Below are 23,689 nucleotides of genomic sequence, written 5' to 3' on the forward strand. Positions count from 1 at the left end.
AATAGTAAAAATAAAGATATTATTATTATTAAATTAAAATAACATGTACGAATTGGACCTTATCGTTTAGTCATTATATTGCGGGCTAATTCAAACTTTTACAGTTTATTTTAAAATTGCAATTACATATACAGGGTGATAGTGACATCGTAACAAATACTGATGGGCGTAATTCAGACCATGATTATGAATTAATATCAAGTGGAATTTTCCGTCGCACAATACTTATACTTTTGCGATGGAACACATATACGAGGATGGATATTAACTCAGAATAATGAGCTGAATCATCCCTCTCAGTATTCGTTACGATGTCCCTTACACCCCATACAAGTTCATACTAGTAGCCATACAAGTAGGAATGGGTGTGTTATGGGTTCAGACCATGATTCTGAGTTGACATCAAGTGGAGTTTCCTGTCGGAAAATTCATGATATTTTTTGTGTTATATTTTTAAATATGATTCAGTTCCATACTTTTGTGACGGAAAATTCCACTTGGTGTAAACTCAGAATCATTCCTCAAAGTTTTCGTTACGATGTCATTATATAACACTCTGTATACTTATCAACGTTTTGATAGTCGATCGACTGCATAAACCGGAACGAAACATACAGACAGAACTTTTTAAATCAGTTTTAAGTTGTCATCCGTAGGTAGTGGATGTCATCTATTCGGCTTCGTAATTTTACGTAAATAAATGTTTTTATTGGTATTTAAGTAGTTGTGAATTCTTCAACGGCACGGTATTAAGGGTAAGTGAGATTATATTAAATATAAGTGTGTTATTTGCTATTTTTTTAAATAGGCATCAGACCCCGTTTTGCAGTAAATAGGTACCTTTGTAAATTAACAGAATCCTGGTTAGCAAATAAAACCCCTAATTGGGTCTTTTCGGATTGTGATAATAATAAATGGAGCCATTTCTATTTTTTTATCTGGATAAAGTAAGAAAGTTCTTTTAATATTGCGGATGTAAAATATGCTTGTCGCGGCATTATAAAAATAGAAAAAAGTAGGTATGTAGGTAGATATTAAAAAATTGGCTGTATGGGCTATGATCCCTTTGCCTGTTCTACGGACAAAATAACCAAGAAAAAAGATAATAAAAAAAATGTTACTGAATTTATTACAAAGAGATGCAACAACAGGGCTTTTTGGCGGGAACGAAAACGGGACGGCTGCTTTCCTCATTGTATAATCTAAATAATCAATAGGAAGTGGTGTTTTATGGTTAGTGATCACAATAAGTTAGTCGGAAAACATTCGCGATAGTGTTATTATATCGGAATATTCAATAAACAAAGTACCTATCTATTTTCGTTTCGTGCCAACGACCCGCTTCATAACTCGATAGTTTATGCGGATTTTGGCTTTTCGGCGGGAAACGGGAACGGGACAGTTGCTTTCTTCATTGAGTAATCTAAATAATTAATACGAAGTGGTGTTTTGTGGTTAATGATCGCATTAAGTTAGTCGGAAGACATTCGCGAGTGTTATTATATTGGAGTATTCAATAAACAAAGTGTATCTGCCTATTTTCGCTTCGTGCCGGGAAGCCGCTTCATAACTCAAAAATTTATGCGGACTTTTGAGTTAATTCGTTTGGGGTTCGGAGTAGGAGTCTACTCCGAGGGTGGGGGCTTAGGTTTTATCATCATCACCTTTCATCATTTCATTAATCATCAAGAAAAAAAATACGTCGGACATGGCTGTATGGGCATAGTTCCCTTTGCCTTACCCTTCGGGGAAAACTAAAACAAAAAAAAAAAAATATGCGGATTTTTGAGTTAATTCGTTTGGGGTTCGAAGTAGGAGTCTGCTCCTCCGAGGGTGGGAGCTTAGGTTTTATCATTCATCGTCATCACCTTTCATCATTTAAGTATTCGTCATCAAGAAAATAAATACAGTATAAGACATGGCTGTATGGGCACAGTTCCCTTTGCCTTGCCCTTCGGAGAAAACTAAAAAATTCCGACGACTGGCGCGTCTGCCTGGTAATCTTAGTAACTTTAGGTATTGGTTCATCGATTCCACCTCGTCTCTGTCTACCCCTTCGGGATACAGGCGTTAAGCTGTGTTTTTTTAATTCCATCTTACGACGTCATATCGCCTCTCGCTGCGCTCTTGTCGGTGGAGTAATCGCCATTCCTCTCTTCTTCCCGCCAAATCCTTCACCTTTTGATACGACACGACCTGCACCTTCTCTTTTATTTGTTTTTATTCTCTTTTATCATAAATGTTCTCCTAGGTCTACCCCTTCCTCTCTTTCCTGCAATTCTTCCCAAAATTTGAGTTTTTTTCTCTCTCCCCATTTGTCCGGCCAAATAGTTAATGCCATTTGCAAATCCACAATAAGCCACGACAAAAATAAAAGGAAAAAGTATCAATAGTTGTTGCAAGTTGTCTTTGTGGCTCTGCCTACCCTATTGGAGATTGCAGGCGTTATGTATGTGTGTACAGGATACTATGAACCGTTTTAATAAAAAAAATAAACCGGCGAAGTGCGAGGCGGACTTGCACACGAATGGTTCCGTACCATTATATACGGTAAGCCCCCTTAAATATATAAAATATTTATTTTTGAATTGAATACATAACTAAATAGGTATTCTATGAATATTTCCCCTGTTCTGTACACAGTATGAATTCAAATAGTATCCAATAATCCAAAATACAGGGTGTTAGTGACATCGTAACGAAAACTTTGAGGAATGGTTCAGACCATGATTCTGAGTTGATATCAAGTGGAATTTTCCGTCGCAAAAGTATGGAACTGAAAATAATAAAAAAAAAACACAAAAAATTTCATGAATTTTTTGACAGGTAATTCCACTTGATATTAACTCAGAATCATGGTCTGAACCATCCCTCTTTGTAGGAGCTCGGTGGCGCAGCGGTAAACGCGCTCGGTCTGCGATTGATGAAGTTAAGCAACTTTCGCAAAGGCCGGTCATAGGAAGGGTGACCACAAAAAAAAAAGTTTTCATCTCGAGCTCCTCCGTGCTTCGGAAGGCACGTTAAGCCGTTGGTCCCGGCTGCATTAGCAGTCGTTAATAACCACCAATCCGCACTGGGCCCGCGTGGTGGTTTAAGGCCCGATCTCCCTATCCATCCATAGAGAAGGCCCGTGCCCCAGCAGTGGGGACGTTAATGGGCTGGTGATGATGATGAACCTTCAAAATATAAATACTATAAATATTTGGTTGGTGGAGGCATTATTAATAGCCAGGCCGTTATTAATATCGACCCAAAACAAGCAAAAACACGTTTGTCGTGTGAGAGGGTTTTTACTCTTTGGATGCGGAACCCTAAAAATCTTTGCCTCTCACATCTGTCTATAAATAATTTATAGTTTTCCAAGAATCGTGCGCCGTAACTTTAACTCAACGCCATACTAGACAAATGGAGTAAGGCAGGAGGATATGTCGGATCGCGGCATGTTTTTACTGCCGTGTGCTCACGATCTTTAGGTCCGGGTTCGATTCCCGACGGGGACACTGTCACACACTTCGTGAGACTGTCGTTTATTTGGCTAGGATATTGAAGGTATCACCTGATTGTCCGAAAAAGTAAGATGATTCCGTGCTTCGGAAGGCACGTTAAGCCGTTGGTTCCGGCTGTTAGCCGTAAAAACACCTCCACTCCGCAGTGGAGCAACGTGGTGGAGTATGCTCCATACTCCCTCCGGTTGATTGAGGGGAGGCCTGTGCCCAGCAGTGGGACGTATATAGGCTGTTTATGTATGTATGTATGTTATGTATTGAAAGTGAATCACCTGGTGACGACCTCCGTGGTCCAGTGGTTGAGCGTTGGGCTCGCGATCCGGAGGTCCTGGGTTCGATTCCCGGTTGGGACATATCACAAAAATCACTTTGTGATCCCTAGTTTGGTTAGGACATTACAGACTGATCACCTGATTGTCCGAAAGTAAGATGATCCGTGCTTCGGAAGGCACGTTTAGCCGTTGGTCCCAGATAACTTACTGATGTAAGTACGTAGTCGTTACATGAGCCATGTCAGGAGCTTTTGGCGGCTCATAAGTAACCCTGACACCAGGGTTTTTTTTAAATCTTTATTTATTTGGGAGTTTTTGTCCTACAGGACATGGCAACTCCATAAAACTTACTTTTCACACTGCTTATAATGTTTATAGTGGTTATTGCTGAGAAGCAATAACCATATCACAGGTGAGTCTCGCGGCGTCCGAATTTGGTATCGACAGAATACTTTGGAATATGCCAACATTCGCCTGTGGTATATTAAACCTTCCCAGCATCAACCTTCTTTCCGCCTCGTTCTTTACACACTCCATCTTACGACATGTATCGCAATTTGGAGACTCTGATTTTCTCATGAGGTATGCAAACTTTTGAGAAGGGTAGTGTCCCGAGCGAAGTCGGAAAGCCATCTTAAGGTATTTCATCTTAATCCTACATTCAACAAACCAAGGGAATTGAAGAGGTTCACATTGAATGGTTTTAACCCTGCCACCAGGGTTGATGAGGTTGGTAATTCACCTCACAACCCACACGATAGAAGAAGAAGACTTACTTTTATATGCGCGAATGTCAAATTGCAATATCGCTTTTTAGATGAAACGTTTTGATGTGGCCTTTTTAACTCCCCTTATAATGTATACACTTTGAAACCATGTCACATTAACTCTTTTTGACAAATTAAACCGTAAGTCTCATTGAATGTCAAATAAAATTTTCAGAGGGTTGATTACATTTTATTGTTATGCCTGTCGATTGCCCGTCCCTTTCATTTTCGGCGGGTAAGAAAATGACAGGTATAACTTAAAATAAAATTAGGTGATGTGTACTCGAGTCGGCGCTATATCATTTCTTCTTATAACTTAGGATATTTATTTTACTTTTTTTTTTTTTTAAAGAACGTCTAGGGCCCTGTGCCGAGGTTTTTCTTGCAGCTTCTTTTCCCCGGCTATACAGGTTGTGAGAAGCTGCAGTAGTTTTAGGCGGATGAGACGTTTGTTATGTAAAATTGACGATTCAAAGTGTAACTATGTTACCTATTGAATAAAGATATTTTTGAATTTGAATTTGATAATAAATTATTATTTACTGTTTTTATACATACATACATAAACTCACGCCTATTTCCCAACGGGGTAAGCAGAGACTAGAATTCCATTTGCTCCGATCCTGACACACTTCTCTTGCTTCCTCCACATTCATCAATCGCTTCATACACGCACGCCGGTTCAGAGTAGATCGTATTAAACCTTTTATACTGTTTTTATATATGTATATTTATAGATTTTCTTTTTTTGTCTTGAATGTACTCCAAGGTACTTACTCGTTTCCTTTTTTAAAAGTCAAAGTCAAAGTATTTATTGCACACCACATGGTAAACAGTAAAAAAATAAAATAGTGGTTAATAAAATGGTTTTAAAATTGTAAATGGTTTTGTTTTTCTAATGAAGTGAGTTATAGCAAGTATTTGGTTCACTCCAAAGTTCATGAATTTGAACATCGACGGCGCTTAGAGCTTGACGCCAAGCGCGATGAATTGAAAGTCCGACCGCCTACGGCGATCAATTATGCATATTTAAATGGTGTACTCGCATGCCCGCTATGTGCGAGGATCTTTTCCAATAAGATTGGCTATATAAGCCACATGCGAGCACATGAACGTCGGAGTTGAATCGGCTGGATCACATCATATCATATCATCATTATTAGGTATTTTGTGTGTGCTATTAGATAAGTAGGTATATACAGGGTGTTAGTGACATCGTAACGAATACTCAGGGGGATGATTTAGACCATGATTCTGAGTTAATATCAAGTGGAATTTTTTGTCGCAAAATTCATGATTTTTTTAGTTTTTTTTAAATTATTTTCAATTCTATAATTTTGCGAAAAAAATTCCACTTGATATTAACTCAGAATAATCAGCTGAATCATCCCCCTCAGTATTCGTTACGATGTCACTTACACCCCATACAAGTACATACGGTAGCCATACAAGTAGGTATGGGTGTTAGTGACACCGTAACGAATACTGAGGGGGATGGTTCAGACATGATTCTGAGTTGATATCAAGTGGAATTTTCAGTCTGAATATTCCTGAAATTTCTTGTGTTTTTTTTTAATTATTTTCAATTCCATGCTTTTGCGACGGAAAATTCCACTTGATATCATCTCAGAATCATGGCCTCAATCACCCTTTAAAGTTTTCGTTACGATGTCACTAACACCCTGTATATTTGTATGTATGGTATATATTTATTTTCATGTATTTATTGGTGAGTTGTACTTTAGTTTGGACCCGCAATCTTTCAATTTAAAGTTTTTCATATTATGGTTGTGGCTGCCATTTGCCATGTACCTAGTTAAGAGTATTTTTGTAATTATTTCTTATTATTTTGGTGCAATAAAGTGTATTTGTATTGATATTACAGGATGTTAGTGACATCGTAACGAAAACTTTGAGCGATGATTTAGCTCATGATTCTGAGTTGGTTGTTTATTGAAAAGACCTTATTTCTACCATTACAGTTTATATAACCAATTCGATAGAGTAGGGAACATAATTTGTTTATAAATATTCATCTTATAACTTAACACATAAAGCGTAACCTTTGCAAATCCATTTATAGAGAATGTAAAGAAACAAATCTGTAATTTTGATAACAAGTGCAATTTCCCGCTGCAAAAGTATGGAACTGAAAATAATTTTAAAAAACACTACAATTTTCATGAATTTTCCGCCAGGAAATTCCACTTGATATATATTTGTCATTGGCCCCGATTCCTGCACACAACTCCTAATTTTATTTTAAGTTATACCCCTCATTTTCTTATCCGCAAAAAAGGAAAGGGACAGATGATTGTCAACAAGTTAATTTTAAAACGAATGAATATCCTGGGCGAATAAAATAGGCATGTCGCTGGTATGCAATCCGTTTGACGTGCTGTCTACTTAATTCTCTCGGGTTATTGGCCGATGTAAAATTTTTAGACGGTTCTTTTATATTTCTGCTTAAAATTGACGTGTATTCCATAAATTTTATGCCTGTCAATCACCCGTCCCTTTCTTTTTAACGGATATGAAAATGACAGGTATAACTTGAAATAAAATTAGATGGCGTCTGCAGGAATTAGCACCAATAATTTTACCACAATGTACGATTGCTTATTATGCTTCAAACTATCATCGTTCATCTCGAGCTCCTCCGTGCTTCGGAAGGCACGTTAAGCCGTTGGTCCCGGCTGCATAAGCAGTCGTTAATAACCATCAATCCGCACTGGGCCCGCGTGGTGGTTTAAGGCCCGATCTCCCTATCCATCCATAGATATATATCCGTGCCCCAGCAGTGGGGACGTTAATGGGCTGATGATGTGATGATGTGAAGGAAGTAGATAGGCTCCTAACAATTCAGAATCATGGTCTGAATCATCCCCCTCAGTATTCGTTACGATGTCACTTACACCCTGTATATTGTAGCCAAAAGTCTGCCTTTGTTATCAGTAACATGAATAAGTTACGGTTAAAACAAAGTTATGTTATGACTGTAACTAAACAGAAACAATAGCTATTTAACTAAAATGGTCGAAATAATTAAGATAACAGTAATTATCGACAGTTTTATCGTAAGTCGAGCGTTTCTAAACATTTGAAATTGTTGTTTTAAACATTATATTTTCCGTTTGACAGAATACATACTTACCTATACCTAAAACAATGCAATGAAAATTTTACATTAAATAAATTATTACATTAAATGATATATCTGAGCCGAAAGAATTTACTTACATTAACAGATTTTATTTTTGGGGGCACATTTTGGCACACATATAAGCTATCTGGCCATGCACAGTTTTTCTCTCTCCGATCATTCGTTTAGAATTTTCCTGCTAGAAAAACGTTACCCCAGCAAGAATCGTTTTTTCGATTTTTTTTCGAAACGACAGGGGGCACACATTTTTTATGTGGGGGCACATTTACAGCAGATAAGGCACCAACTATACGTACTACTCATATAACTCTAGGAGATACTTTCTTGTTGGGGTAACGCACACTCACTACATAGTATAAAACAGTGGTGGAGTATGCTCCATACCCCCTCCGGTTGATTGAGGGGAGGCCTGTGCCCAGCAGTGGGACGTATGTAGGCTGTTTACGTTATGTATATGTTATATTTACGTACTTAGATTTGTTTATTATTTCTTAAAGATTTTGCAATCTTCTCTATCAGTAAGAAACAGTTATCTTGATATATCTAATCTCACTTGAATTGAAGTGTTTTCTAACTGTGACCTTAATAAACAAGAAAAGTAGGTACCTAATCTGTACGCATATATACAGGATGTTAGTGAAACAAAATATAAATCATCATCATCAACTACCTATATACTTACGTCCCACTGCTGGGCACAGGCCTCCCCTCAATCAACCGGAGGGGGTATGGAGCATACTCCACTACGCTGCTCCACTGCAGGTTGGAGGTGTTTTTACGGCAAATAGTCGGGACCAACGGCTTAACGTGCCCTCTGAAGCATGGAATCACCTTACTTTTTCGGACAATCAGGTGATTCAAGCCTGAAAAGTTTTTACCAAACAAAGGACAGTCTCACAAAGTGATTTCGACCATGTCCCCATCGGGAATCGAACCCGGACCTCCGGATCGTGAGCCTAACGCTCTAACCACTAGACCACGGAGGCTGTTGCGTAAATACGTAAATATAACACAGCAACAAAAGCTCGGGACTATATTTCAATTGGGGTAGACAGAGGTACATCTATCGCAAGATGAATTACTCTAGCCATAGAGGCGGCCAACCATTGCCCAATGTGTGCGTCAAGCTAGCGGCCTCAAAAAAAAATGGGCACGAAAAAATAATTTGACCATACCAAAAAATAGTACTCTTATTGAAAAAAATAGTACCTGTTGTAAAAAAATTAGTACCATCACGGTTCTGGATTTATAGCCATGTTTTATTGCACTTGCTAGCTTGACGGTGAGCGAAATTTGGCGAGAGTTAACGACAAGGTCTTTCGCTTTGATTTAAACGCCAAAAAATAGTACCGAAATAGTACTCACCCCCTGCAAAATACCGAAATTAGTACTTCAACGGTTCCAAAGTTATAAAGGCAGTTCTTTGATCCCGCTGGCTTGACGTTTTGAAAATACCTATTATCTGGGGAACGCTTGCATACTTCAGTATGTAACTAATGTCAATAAATTAGTATGAAATAGTACTCCCTAACATCATAATTTTGATCCGATTCTCTTTGTAGAAATTAGCTTCGAAACGTTTTTTCGATTCTGCTCCGCAACACCCAAATCCCCTGGTAGTTGCGGCTTCCGAATACATCTCGCTTAGGGACGGTACTGAAATGTATCGGCGTCCGAAGGACGTAATATACGATCCCGACGACCCGATTACTCTAGCCATAGAGGCGGCCAATCAGCTCGCGACACCAAACACCTCAGCCCGCCCAACCCGCCGGCGAGGTCGACGATTTCCCTCAATCAGCGCTTATCTCTATCGACCCACTAGGGTCGATTAATTCTTTCAAATATCTTTCCTCTCAGACGAGAGCCTTTAGCGCTCCCCATTTGTCCGGCGAAGTAGTTAATGCCATCTGCGGCAAATCTACGATAAGTCACGTCAAAAAAAAAACGCAAGATGAACTAAGTACCCACACCTCCACTAGTTTTCTATTAGACCAACGTGATAGGTGAGCCGTATCGCGGTCTATAATGGTCGAGCCAACTGTGTTAGTGAAAACTGCACTTAGGCAAATTAAACTCATTGGGGTCATACCTATTGGTGTCATTGGTTAGCTGGAAGAAATCACAATTAGGGGTAAACTCGCCTATGCTTTATGTAACGATAAATCATAAGTAAATTTTCTTTGTATTTTAAAGCAATAAATAGTATACAAACTAACAAACAAACCTATAATTTTATACATAATGTGATCCTTTTTGTTTCGCCATAACAATGTTGGCATGCAAATGTTATATGTAGACAAAGGTACATTTATTTACACTAAACTTTTTCTTTAAACTAAAAATTACATTACTGCAGAAATTCCCTGACAGAATAAAAATTACGTTCATTAAGCCATTTATATAATTTTGTCTTAAATAATGTCAATTTGAGCATTTTAATATCAGTCGGTATTTTATTATATAATCTAAAGCACATAGCAAGACAGCTCTTATTAAAAATTTCAGTAATTGGTGTTTCATCAAATACCAATCTGTCTAGATTTCGACGGATACGAGGATTAACATCAACTGCTTTTGTAAATTCATCTTGATGCTGTTTAACAAATACACACACTTCATAAATGTAAAGTGAAGGTAGTGGCAACAAACCAAACTTTTTAAATAATGGCTTGCAAGAGTCGCGAGTATAGGCAGTTTATGTATATATTATTGTAGATTTGCCGCAGATGGCATTAACTACTTGGCCGGACAAATGGGGAGCGCTGAAGGCTCTCACCCGGACAAGTCTAGGGCCAAGAGCAAACCCGTCAAAGGAAAAAAATAAATCGATATTTTAATTGCAGATGCTGATACCAATACTCCTGCTGGTGGCAGGCCTGGTCTCCGGGTCTCCGGTCCTCGACCTGATCACCCCGAGACACGGAGAGACCTGCGGCTATGAGGTAGGAAACCTATGGGTTAGAGATTTATTGTAGATTTGCCGCAGGCATTATCTACTTGGCCGGACAAATGGGGAGCGCTCGAGGGCTCTCACCCGGTAGCGTATTTAGAAACGCTAGTTAAACACGTCCCCTCTGGCCGAGACGAACTGCTATACAAAATATAATTCTTTTCCCCGGCTATACAGGTTGTGAGAAGCTGCAGTAGTTTTAGGCGGATGAGACGTTCGTTATGTAAAAATTGACGATTCAAAGTGTAACTATGTTACCTACTGAATAAAGATATTTTTGAATTTGAATAGAAATTTAGAAAACTCTCCCAAAATTTTACATTGGCCAATAACCCGATAGAATTAAGTTGACAGCACGTGTCAAACGGGTTGCATATCAGCAGATGTCTACTTTTTTCGCCCGGGTTATTCATTCATTTTAAAATTAACAGTTGTCAATCATCCATCCCTTTCCATTTCGGCGGATAAGAAAATAACGGGTGTAACTTAAAATAAAATTAGGTGTCTGCAGGAATCGGAGCCAGTCTCTCCACGGAATAGAAGAAAGATATATTTCTAATGGTGCTAATTCCTATAAATACCATCTAATTTTATTTTAAGTTATATCTGTCATTTTCTTATCCGCCGAAAAGGAAAGGGACGGGTAATTGACAAGCATAAAATTTATGGAACACACGTCAATTTTAAGCACAAATCTAAACCAACCGTCTAAAAATTTTACATCAGTCAATAACCCAACACATTCATTTACTCATTCTTCCTAAAATTAAGAGCTGTGAATCATCCGTCCCTTTCCTTTTCGACGGATATGAAAATGACGGATATAACTTAAAATAAAATTAGGCGGTGTTTGCAGGAATCGGGGCCATTATTTTCCTTATTTTATGATCTATGTTTGTGACTGCCTATCTTCTCAAAACAATGCAGGCAAAGGCCATTAACTCACAATTTATTAGTATACAGATAACATTTTGAACTTGGCTATCTCTATTAATAACACGATAATTGACGCCAATATTATTGAAGTATTCCAAACTTCATTGCCGACATACATAATAAATATCTACGAAACACTAACCTTCATTGTCAATGGATAGGTACTCATAGCATAAGAAAACCATGGTATAAGAAGACCAGGTATGCTCAAAAGTGACAGCTAACATTTCAAGGTTAGCCCAGCTGACGTCATCCCACGCTGTGTTGCCATTTCGTAAAAAATAAATTACCCACGTCCAATGTTTTTATACAATACAATACAAATCCACTTTATTGCACCGAAACAAAAAAAGAAATAATTATAAAAAGACACTTAACTAAGTACATATACATACTACTTGTTACTTGTTTATATAACTTTGCAAGGAAATTTTGAAATGTTAGCTGTCACTTTTGAGCATACCAGGGGGGTTAAAATGGCCATGTCGAAGCAATTCATTTAACAAATCAATTCAAATTCAAAAATATCTTTATTCAGTAGGTAACATAGTTACACTTTACATAACGAACGTCTCATCCGAATAAAACTACTGCAGCTTCTCACAACCTGTATAGCCGGGGAAAAGAAGCTATCTAAAATTGACGTGTGTTCCATAATTTTTATGCCTGTCGATTACCCGTCCCTTTCCTTTTCAACGGATAAGAAAATGACAAGTATAACTTAAAATAAAATTAGATGATATGTACTGGGATCAACACCATTGTGCTCACGATCCAGAGGTCCCGGGTTCGAATCCCGGTGGGGACATAACATATAACTAATCTCACTTTGTGAGTCCTGGTTTGGTTAGGATATTACAGACTGATCACCATATTGTCCGAAAGTAAAATGTTCCGTGCTTCGGAAGGCACGTTAAGCCGTTGGTCCCGGTTATTACTTACTGATGTAAGTACGTAGTCGTTACATGAACCATGTCAGGGGCCTTTGGCGGCTCAATAATAACCCTGACACCAGGGTTATGTAAGAGTTATGTGCACAGGATGTTAGTGACATCGTAACGAAAACTTTGAGGGATGATTCAGACCATGATTCTGAGTTGTTATTAAGTGGAATTTTCCGTCGCAAAAGTATTGTACTTAGACAGCCAAATTGCTTAATTGTACAACAATTTTTTTTAAGAATGTTTTGTTGATGTTTTTTTTTCGGCCCTCTACCGAGGTTTTTCTTGCAGCTACATTTCCCCGGCTATACAGGTTTTGAGAAGCTGTAGTAGTTTTAGGGCGGATGCGGCGTTCGTTATGTAAAAAATGACAATTCAAACTGTAACTATGTTACCTACTGAATGAAGATATTTTTTAATTAGAATTTGAATATCCTATGTTCACGTATCATATTTCGTATATAACGAGGCCACTTGTTAGAGACTTCGTTTCCTCTATTGTTTAGATATTCTTATTTTTAAGGATTTTTTCATATGCATCAGGTCTTAGAACAGGTTTTTTAAAAACTGAAAGGAAGGCATCGAAAACCTGTCAAATGTAGAACCATATAAGTGAAAATAAACATTTTTTTTTTAAATTTTTTTTTAGAACCATATTGTAAAATTTTGTGTCTGTTTTACAATCTGTGGAAGCTTCTTAATGGCTTTTAGATATTAAATTAGAATGTAACATTGTAAATTTAGCTGTAAGCTCCCCAAATAAAATAAAGTAGTGCGTAGTAGAGCAGAGTAGAGTAAAATAAATAAATTGAATTTCATTTTCGACACAGAGCTGCACACAAGCTGAGGACGGCGTTTTAAATGTCCACATTGTGCCGCACACGCATGACGACGTCGGCTGGTTGAAGACCGTCGACCAATATTACTATGGCAGTAAGTTGATATAAGTTATTCATCATCATCACCAGCCCATTAACTTCCCCACTGCTGGGGCACGGGCCTTCCCTACGGATGGATAGGGAGCGCGGGCCTTAAACCACCACGCGGGCCCAGTGCGGATTGGTGGTTATTAACGACTGCCAATGCAGCGGGGACCAACGGCTTAACGTGCCTTCCAAAGCACGGAGGAGCTCGAGATGAAATCTTTTTTTTTTGTCGTCACCCATCCTATGACCGGCCTTTGCGTAAGTTGCTTAACTTCAACAATCGCAGACCGAGCGCGTTTACCGCTGCGCCACCGAGCTCCTCTGCGCCACCGAGCTTCTCAAATTCAGTCAATCCATAGACCCCGATTTCCCTCATTCAGCGCTTATCGCTATCGACCCACTAGGGTCGATTAATTCTTTCAAATATTTTTCCTCTCAGACGACGCCCTGAGCCGACGTTCGCGCCCAACTGGGCACCCTCAGGCCTGTTGTCTTAAACGTTGTACCGTGTGAGAGCCTTCAGCGCTCCCCATTTGTCCGGCCAAGTAGTCCTCAAAAAAAAAACAGGTACGCACCATCTAATTTTATTTTAAGTAATATCTGTCATTGTGTTATCCGCCGAAAAGGAAAGGGACTGGTAATCGACAGGCATAAAACTTATGGGACACAATTCAAAACGTTCCAAAATGTATATTGGCCAATAACCCAACAGAATTTTATTTTACTCGCAGGGTTACCTATTCATTCAATTTAAAATTAACAGTTGTCAATCATCCGTCCCTTTCCTTTTCGGCGGATAAGAAAACGACAGGTATAACTTAAAATAAAATTAGGTGTCTGCAGGAATCGGGGCCAATATACACATTAATACTGTGGTAGTCTGTTATTGGCTTAACGATGTAAACTAAACACTGTTAATACCTCTTTTATAATTGTAAGCTATTGACTACCTGAATAAAAGAAAGAAATAAATAAATATGTTGATTATTTTTTCAGGTGCCAATAGCATCCAAGTGGCTGGTGTCCAGTATATTTTGGATACTGTTGTTAAGGAACTGTGGGCAAACCCTAAACGAAGGTGCGTAATTATTCTATACAGGGTGTTAGTGACACCGTACTGAATACTGAGGGGAATGATTCAGCTCTGAGTTAATATCAAGTGGAACTTTCCGTCGCAAAAGTATAGAATTGACACAAACATAAACAGCATATAAACGTCGCATTGCTGAGCACAGGCGTCCCAATCAACCGGAGGAGGTATGGAGCATACTCCATCACACTGCTCCACTGCAGGCTGGTTTATGTTTTATAGAATTGGAAATAATTGCAAAAAAAAATCCACATTTTACGACAGAAAATTCCACGTGATATCAACTCAGAATCATGCTCCGAATCATCCCCTGAAGTTAAGTAAAGTAACTGTGTCACTGTAAGTACTTGTGCGGGGTGTAAGTGACACCGTAACGAATACTGAGGGGGATGATTCAGCTCTGAGTTAATATAAAGTGGAATTTTCCGTTGCAAAACTATAGAATTGAAAATAAATACAAAAAAAAACACAAAACAACGTGAATACTCCCCTTGATATTAACTCAGAATCATGAGCTGAATCATTCCCCTCAGTATTTTGTATGGTGAGCCGGTGTAGCCCAGTCGGTAGAACGCTTGCCTCTCACTTTGAGGTCGCAGGTTCGAATCCGTCACATGGCTAAACCAATGATTGTCGAATTCGTTTTCGAATTCACGTTTGGATCATAAATGATTATCACGTGCTCAGCGGTGAAAGGAAAATATCGTGAGGAAATCCACATTCCCGACAAATGCATTTTCGGAGGTATGTGACCTAACCTGTATTGGGCTGATTTTCCCTTCGCGGATTGGAAGGTCAGACAGGCAGTCGCTTCTGTAAAAAACCGGACCTGTCAAATCTTCAGGTTAGGTAAGCGGACTCTGTGAAAAACGGGATAATGCTAGGGAGATGACGATGATGATGTAGACGTAAACAGAATGGGACGTGTGGATGCGTTTCGAATGCCAGACGCGTCACGTGTAAACACGTTCGGTTGTAAAAATTGTTTTCGATGGAAATGCGGCCTCCGTGGTCCAGTGGTTGAGCGTTGTGCTCACGATCCGGAGGCCCCGGATTTGAATCCCGGTGGGGACAAATCATCGGATGTTTCAGTATGGTGTCTCTATATAAAGATCTCTCCTTCTTCAGATTCATATACGTGGAGACTTTCTTCTTCTGGAAATGGTGGGTGCGTCAGTCCGACGACGTACGACATAAGGTTAGTTAATTACCTAATAAAATAATAAACCTAAAAGTAGTATGTTATTGGGCATTCTAGACCATCTTCGTTCAGTCGGATCGCTCGAGCGCCAACGCGCTATCGCGCGCGCTCTCGCGGATCCCTTCACTTCGATGGTCTAGAATGCCCAATAACATTTTCGAACGAAGTGAAGTTTTGTGTTTTAACGATAAAGTGGTCTAGAAAGCCAGGACAAAAATCTAGACTCAAAAAAATGTGATATGAAATCGACTCGTGCTATACTGGTGAGTGTTGTAGTTGCTAACCGATTGATCGTAATATTAAGAAACACACTCGATGTTATTGGGCATTCTAGACCATCGAAGTGAAGGGATCCGCGAGAGCGCGCGCGATAGCGCGTTGGCGCTCGAGCGATCCGACTGAACGAAGATGGTCTAGAATGCCCAAGAACATTTTCGCGAATCCCTTCACTTCGATGGTCTAGAATGCCCAATAACATACTACTCCTAAACCTAAATGATAATTATTGGAAATCTTTCTGTAACAATATTTGCATGCTATTGTTGATAGCTGATAAGGAGGGACTTTTATGAGCATCCATCTATTATTGTACCCACTATTGTAACAGCCTCCGTGGTCTAGTGGTTAGAGCGTTAGGCTCACAATCTGGAGGTCCGGGTTCGATTCCCGATGGGGACATTGTCGAAATCACTTTGTGAGACTGTCCTTTGTTTGGTAAGGTCTTTTCAGGCTTGAATCACCTGATTGTCCGAAAAAGTAAGATGATTCCGTGCTTCGGAGGGCACGTTAAGCCGTTGGTCCCGGCTATTAGCCGTAAATAATAATAATAATAATATAACGTTTATTTCAGACCAACACAAATATGTATAACAGTCAACAAGTTAATTCTAAAACGAATGAATAACCCGGGCGATTAAAATAGGCATCTCGCTGGTACGCAATCCGTTTGACGTGTTGTCCACTTAACCCTATCGGGTTATTGGCCGATGTAAATTTTTTAGACGGTTGTTTTAGATTACTGCTTAAAATTGACGTGTATTCCATAAATTTTATGCCTGTCGATCGCCTGTCCCTTTCTTTTTAAGAAAATGACAGGTATAACTTAAAATTTGATGGCGTCTGCAGGAATTAGCAACAGTACCACCCTTATATTGACGAACACCTTAATTGGAAAAATCATATTGATCACATATGTCAAAGATTTTAAGTCGTTTTACTTTTGCTTTAAAAAAGTTACGAAATAATGTGTCGATCGAATGCGCATTGACAGCCTATCATGGCTATGTTTCATCAATACTCACGTTTGGCCTTGTACTTTGGGGTAACTCTGTCGATATCAATAGAGCTTTCAAGCTTCAGAAGAGACGTGTTCGGGCTATTTGCAATACATGGTTCTTAGAAAGCTGTAATCCATTATTCTTGGAACTTAAAATATTACCTTTACCATGTTTATACAGGGTGTTAGTGACATCGTAACGAATACTCAAAGGGATGATTCAGACCATGATTCTGAGTTAAAATCAAGTGGAATTTTCCGTCGCAAAATTCATGATTTTTTTTAGTTTTTTTAAATTATTTTCAATTCTATACTTTTGCGATGGAAAATTCCACTAGATATTAACTCAGAATAATCAGATGAATCATCCCTTTCAGTATTCGTTACGATGACACTTACACCCCGTACAAGTACAGACGGTAGCCATATAAGTAGCTATGGGTGTTAGTGACACCGTAACGAATACTGAGGGGGATGGTTCAGACCATGATTCTGAGTTGATATCAAGTGGAATTTCGTGTCAAAAAATTCATGAAAATTTTTCTTTTCTTTTTAATTATTTTCCAATCCATACTTTTGCGACGGAAATTTCTACTTGATATCAACTCAGAATCATGGCCTGAACCACCCCTCAAAGTTTTCGTTACGATGTCACTAACACCCTGTATAAGAGACGCTTGCATTTTTGTAAAAAGACATCCTGATTTTTTTTAAACTATTAGAGATGTGTCTAGCAGGAGAGTTAATACCACCCTAATACCCTGTATTTGTACTTGTAAAAATATAAAACTTTCTTTGCAAGGTTCACGTGTTAGTGCGTCAGGGGCGGCTCCAGTTCGTTGGTGGCGCGTGGAGTATGAATGACGAAGCTGCAGCCCACTACCACTCCACTGTCGACCAGTTCACATGGGGCTTGAGGTGAGACATCCACTGTGGCACGGGTATTAGTGACACCGTAACGAATACTCAGGGGGATGATTCAGACCATGATTCTGAGTTAATATCAAGTGGAATTTACCGTCGCAAAATTAATGAGAGGCTTGAGGCTTGGCGTGCCTTCCGAAGCACGGAATCATCTTACTTTTTCGGACAATCAGGTGATTCAAGCCTGCAATGTCCTTTTCAAATATTCAAAAATATTTATTTTTCAAAATTGGCTTACAAAGTTAGCGCTTTTAGAACGTCAAAAAATTAAATTACATATTATGTAACTAGCTGTAAAACTACTAATTATTTTTATTTTATTATTTTTTTAGTTTTTTTAAATTATTTTCAATTAAGTGTATACTTTTGCGATGGAAAATTCCGCATGATATTAACTCAGAATAATGAGCTGAATCATCCCTCTCAGTATTCGTTACGATAACACTTAAACCCCATACAAGTACATAGAGATAGCCATACAAGTAGGTATGGGTGTTAGTGACACCGTAACGAATACTGAGAGGAATGATTCAGCTCATTATTCTGAGTTAATATCAAGTGGAATTTTCAGTGGGAAAATCCATGAAAATGTTTGTGTTTTTTTAAATTATTTTCAGTTCCATACTTTTACGATGGAAAATTACACTTTACATTAACTCAGAATAATGAGCTGAGCTGATTTCAGAATCATGGTCCCAATCATCCGTCAGTTTTCGTTACGATGTCACTAACAAAGGTGTTACACTAACAGGTATAACTTAAAGTAAAATTAGGGGTGTCTGCAGGATTCGGGGCCAATTTCTACATTAAATAAATAATAAAAATATAAAACACAATATAAAATACTAGGGTATATATTCTATACTACTACTACGACAGCCTCCGTGGTCTAGTGGTTAGAGCGTTAGGCTCACGATCTGGAGGTCCGGGTTCGATTCCCGATGGGGACATTGTCGAAATCACTTTGTGAGACTGTCCTTTGTTTGGTAAGGACTTTTCAGGCTTGAATCACCTGATTGTCCGAAAAAGTAAGATGACTCCGTGCTTCGGAGGGCACGTTAAGCCGTTGGTCCCGGCTATTAGCCGTAAAAACACCTCCACCAACCCGCAGTGGAGCAGCGTGGTGGAGTATGCTCCATACCCCCCTCCGGTTGATTGAAGGGAGGCCTGTGCCCAGCAGTGGGACGTATATAGGCAGTTTATATAGGGTATATATTCTATATTGCTTGTTTTTGTAATTGTTTTGTGAAAATATTAAATGATTTTGTTGTCTTGTTTTTGTGTGTGGCGTCCTTTTATAATGAACTGTTTTTATTCTATTCTATAAAATAAAAATTATGTTTGTTTCAGCAAACTGAACCAGACATTTGGGCCGTGCGGTATGCCCCGTGTGGGGTGGCAGATCGACCCATTTGGCCACGCGAGGGAGTTCGCCTCTCTTTTAGCTGGCATGGGGTAAGCATATTTAAAAAAAAGCCTCTAAATAGGTGCTCTAAATAGGTGAGGAGCTCGGTGGCGCAGCGGTTAATGCGCTCGGTCTGCGATTGTTGAAGTTAAGCAACTTTCGCAAAGGCCGGTCATTGGATGGCAACAAAAAAAAGTTTTCATCTTGAGCTCCTCCGTGCTTCGGAAGGCACGTTAAGCCGTTGGTCCCGGCTGCATTAGCAGTCGTTAATAACCACCAATCCGCACTGGGCCCGCGTGGTGGTTTAAGGCCCGATCTCCCTATCCATTCATAGGGAAGGCCCGTGCCCCAGCAGTCGGGACGTTAATGGGCTGATGATGATGAGGTGCTTGTAGAGAATGAATGTCCCAATGACCCGATTAGCACATATCAGCTCGCATAATCGCTTCGATGTGGCCATTTTAACCCCCCAGGTATGCTCAATCCTACTTATGACAAGCCGCCATTGCTAGCCCATTGATGATGTAAGTGTTACCATTAAATTGGTATCTCCAACATTCCAAGGACGTAAATTTTATTATTGAAAATTAAGTGAATTACTGGCCCCGATTCCTGCAAACACCGCCTAATTTTATTTTAAGTTATATCCGTCATTTTCATATCCGTCGAAAAGGAAAGGGACGGATGATTCACAGCTCTTAATTTTAGGAAGAATGAGTAAATGAATGTGTCGGGTTATTGACTGATGTAAAATTTTTAGACGGTTGGTTTAGATTTGTGCTTAAAATTGACGTTTGTTCCATAAATTTTATGCTTGTCAATTACCCGTCCCTTTCCTTTTCGGCGGATAAGAAAATGACAGATATAACTTAAAATAAAATTAGATGGCATTTACAGGAATTAGCACCAATGACTAATGTATTTAATTACTATTACTAGTCACATGTATAAAAAAATATTAAAACTTTTTAAGTAAATCTTTTAATAAAAGTTAAAAATTTCCTTGCAAAGTAAATATAAAAACATTGGTCGTGGGTAATTTATTATTAACGAACAAAGCAGGGTGGGATGACATCAGCTGGGCTAACCTTGAAATGTTAGCTGTCACTTTTGAGCATACCAGCGGGCTTACCACCGTAAGCGCGCGACTCTTTCTCGCCTCGACATACGTCACCCGTCACTCTCTCACAGTTCCGCACAGAAAGAGACAGACGATCCCCCTGGTTTTCTTATACCATGCTATTATGTATCTTTCTCCTAAAGGTATGATGGGCTGTTCCTTGGCCGTATCGACTACCAGGACAAAATGCATAGGAAGAGGGAGAAACATATGGAGATGCTGTGGCGAGGAGACGATGACCTTGGTGAGATTTTTTTCTGTAGCTTTTTTATTATACTGGGTGTTATTGACATAGTAACGTTAATAAAAAGGAGATTATCGGTTTTCCATACTCGCCCGGCTCAAATGTAAAAGTGCCGGCCAGAGAAAAAAATGAAAATAATGGTCATAGACGTTTTTTTTTTTTGGTTATTTTGTCCGTAGGACAGGCAAAGGGATCATAGCCCATACAGCCAATGGTCATAGACGTTTGATACCATAATAATAAATGGTCAAACGGATAAGTAATAAATGTTTCTTTCTTTCTTTCTTTCTTTCTTTATAAGTTCTAACGGGATATTCCAATATTAAAATGGATGAAGAATACTCTTTTTTTTTTAATATAAAACTGGGACCCTGCGGCTTTGGTGCCATAATATATATTTTTTTATAGGGATTCTCTTAAAATACATAAATGTTTTTGTCATAATTTTAATTATCATAATCCTTTTTGCATAACGTTTTTAGCATAATAGTACTTTCCCATAATAACATCTAGGAATACTGGTTTGTTAGGCATAACTTATTTTTGGACTAATATTTGTTGGTATAAACTTGATTCGCATATAAATAGGTATCCACATTTCTTTTTTAGAATAATAGTGTTTTGTCATAATTTTTACAAGGCATAACAGTAGGTTAGGGTGCGGCGGGGGTGGCCCTTGGGCCACCCCGACGCCGCCAGCATGTTTATCTTACACACGAAAAGTATACTGAATGATGACCAACAGCATGAAATAGTGTCAAAAAATATAAAAAGTACAATCATGAACCAAATGCAGCCAAGGAAAAAGTAAGTTTCAAAATGTTCAAAGTTGTGCCAAAACTTTTCTTATTCGGAGTATAGTTTTTATTCTTATAATAATTATGCTTATATATCAATATTTTCATTAATTTTATGCTTATAGTAGTTATGAGTTTCAAAATTATGCTTATAAAGTTATGATAAATTAATACTATGCGTAACTTATCATAGGACAAGTAACAGTATGCCATATTATTATTATTATTATTATGAACGTCGGAGTTGAAGCAGTCGCCGTAGCCGAAATCGGCTGGATCGCATCATCATCATCATCATGAGTAAAAATAGAGAACCTTTTTTATATGGTCGTGAGTTTAAGTAATTGTTATTTGCGTGCTAATTACTTCTAAGTAAGTAATCTTAATTTATGTTTTTCGGGTAAATATTTTTCCTTTCTTTCAAGACAGCATTGTCTTGGAACAGAAATTAGAATTAATGAAATGAAATGAATGATTATTTCGTTTCAATATTATAATTTTCCGCTGTTTGATTTGCGGCGTCACCTATCCTCACCTAGCGGAACTACCAGCGATTAGCGCCACCTAGTGACGATTCTACGAGGTGGTCTGACATCGTGAAGAAGACGGTGGGCGGCAGCATACAGAGGGCGGTCCACGCAGCATATAGCCGTACCGAGTGGAAAACCATAAACCGTGGTCGCGATCCTCAGCAGTGAGCGAACGACGAAGAAGTGGACTGTTTCCCATTGTGGTGGGCAGAAACCACGGAGTTTCACTCGCTACGATCCTGGCACATTGCTTGCTTCATCTACTTCATTAAATACTTAATACATGCTCGCCGGCTTAGAGTATGTATTCTTAACCTGGCATAAAATAAATAAAGGTAAAAATTATAATAGTAAATAATGTAACTACATAGTTGATAAAATTTGATTTTATTATAATATGAAATCCCATACATTATTATTATTTGTATATTATATGTTAAATAAATTGTATAAATATAAATATAATTAGTAATAGTTATTTATAGCTCATTGAACAGATGAACGTGATTACTTAATAAATGTTATACTTAAGTTGCTGTGCCCTACCAGGGTGTCACAATGTACCTACTATATCTTATACCTACCACCAATGTAAAACTGTGACCTGCAATAAATTATGATTATGGATTAGTAAATATGATTTTGATTTTATGATAGTTCATTTTTACAGGTAAATCGTCAGATTTGTTCACTGGCGTTCTCTATAACACGTACTCCCCACCGCCGGGCTTCTGCTTCGACATACTCTGTCGTGACGAGCCCATCGTCGACGACCCGGACTCACCCATGTTCAATGTCGACGAGAGGGTAAGTATGATAATTCATGCTACGCGACCCACTAAATTATTGAGTCAAAAAATCTAGCATAAATAAAATAAAAAACACAAAATTGAAAAACGAAATGTAATTCATGCTAGTTAAAACCCGGGAAATCACGGGATTTTGTACCGGAAACTACTAAGCAAATCCCGGGATTCACTAAGCAGGTCCCGGGTATGACTAAGCAAATACCGGGATTTTCTAAGCAACCCCGGGATGTTCTAGGCAAATCCCAGGTCTAATTAATAAAATCCCGGGAACTTAGCCGGTGTTCATTTACCAGATCCCGGGATTAATTAACCAAATCCCGGGATTTCTTACCTGACTACTAAACAAAACCCGGGAATTCATCCCGATATTTACTAAGCAAGTCCCGGGATTTACTTTGCAAGTCCCGGCTTAAATAAAACATAACCCGGGATTTCGCACGGGTGTTTACTACGCAACTCCCGGGAATTGGCCGGTATTTACTAAGCAGGTCCCGGCATTGCCTCTTTAAGTCCGAAGAATAATAAGGCAACTTCCGGTATTTCCTACCGGACTTTACTAAGCTACAGCCGGGAATTCATCCCGGTATTTACTAAGCAAATTCGGGTCTTTTCCTGTGAGTTAAAAGTGACAGATCTTGATGTAAGATAATAATTCTTCTAGCATTTTTTTACAACGCCATCTGTTAGATGAAATAGTTTATTAATTATGATCTGTTAAACAGAAAATTTAAATATTTTCACATTTGAAGAGTTAAATAGAAATTTGGTAAATTGACTTTACTGATAATAGATGGCGCTGCATTTAAAGTTTTTTTTATAAATTTTATTC

The 23,689-nt window shown here is 38.6% G+C and overlaps 1 protein-coding gene across 4 annotated transcripts in view; it reads left to right on the top strand.

Annotated features, from left to right (window-relative positions):
• Nucleotides 1-599: 599 nt before the first annotated feature.
• Nucleotides 600-23,689, top strand: part of LOC126379369 (lysosomal alpha-mannosidase-like) — a 47,756-nt gene continuing 24,666 nt past the window's right edge. For 3 of the 4 annotated variants that reach the window (XM_050028091.1, XM_050028089.1, XM_050028088.1), the window contains exons 1-9: nucleotides 600-755; nucleotides 10,555-10,653; nucleotides 13,369-13,471; nucleotides 14,461-14,542; nucleotides 15,683-15,752; nucleotides 17,834-17,949; nucleotides 19,306-19,410; nucleotides 20,624-20,724; nucleotides 22,722-22,858. In XM_050028091.1, the coding sequence (XP_049884048.1) occupies nucleotides 10,555-10,653; nucleotides 13,369-13,471; nucleotides 14,461-14,542; nucleotides 15,683-15,752; nucleotides 17,834-17,949; nucleotides 19,306-19,410; nucleotides 20,624-20,724; nucleotides 22,722-22,858 (813 nt within the window). In that variant the 5' untranslated portion in view covers nucleotides 600-755. Of the gene's footprint in view, nucleotides 756-8,433; nucleotides 8,701-10,554; nucleotides 10,654-13,368; nucleotides 13,472-14,460; nucleotides 14,543-15,682; nucleotides 15,753-17,833; nucleotides 17,950-19,305; nucleotides 19,411-20,623; nucleotides 20,725-22,721; nucleotides 22,859-23,689 lie in introns of those variants that run through there. The other variant, XM_050028090.1, reaches the window with a different exon arrangement.

This window comes from Pectinophora gossypiella, chromosome 29, assembly GCF_024362695.1.
Source record: "Pectinophora gossypiella chromosome 29, ilPecGoss1.1, whole genome shotgun sequence".
Taxonomy (NCBI): domain Eukaryota; kingdom Metazoa; phylum Arthropoda; class Insecta; order Lepidoptera; family Gelechiidae; genus Pectinophora; species Pectinophora gossypiella.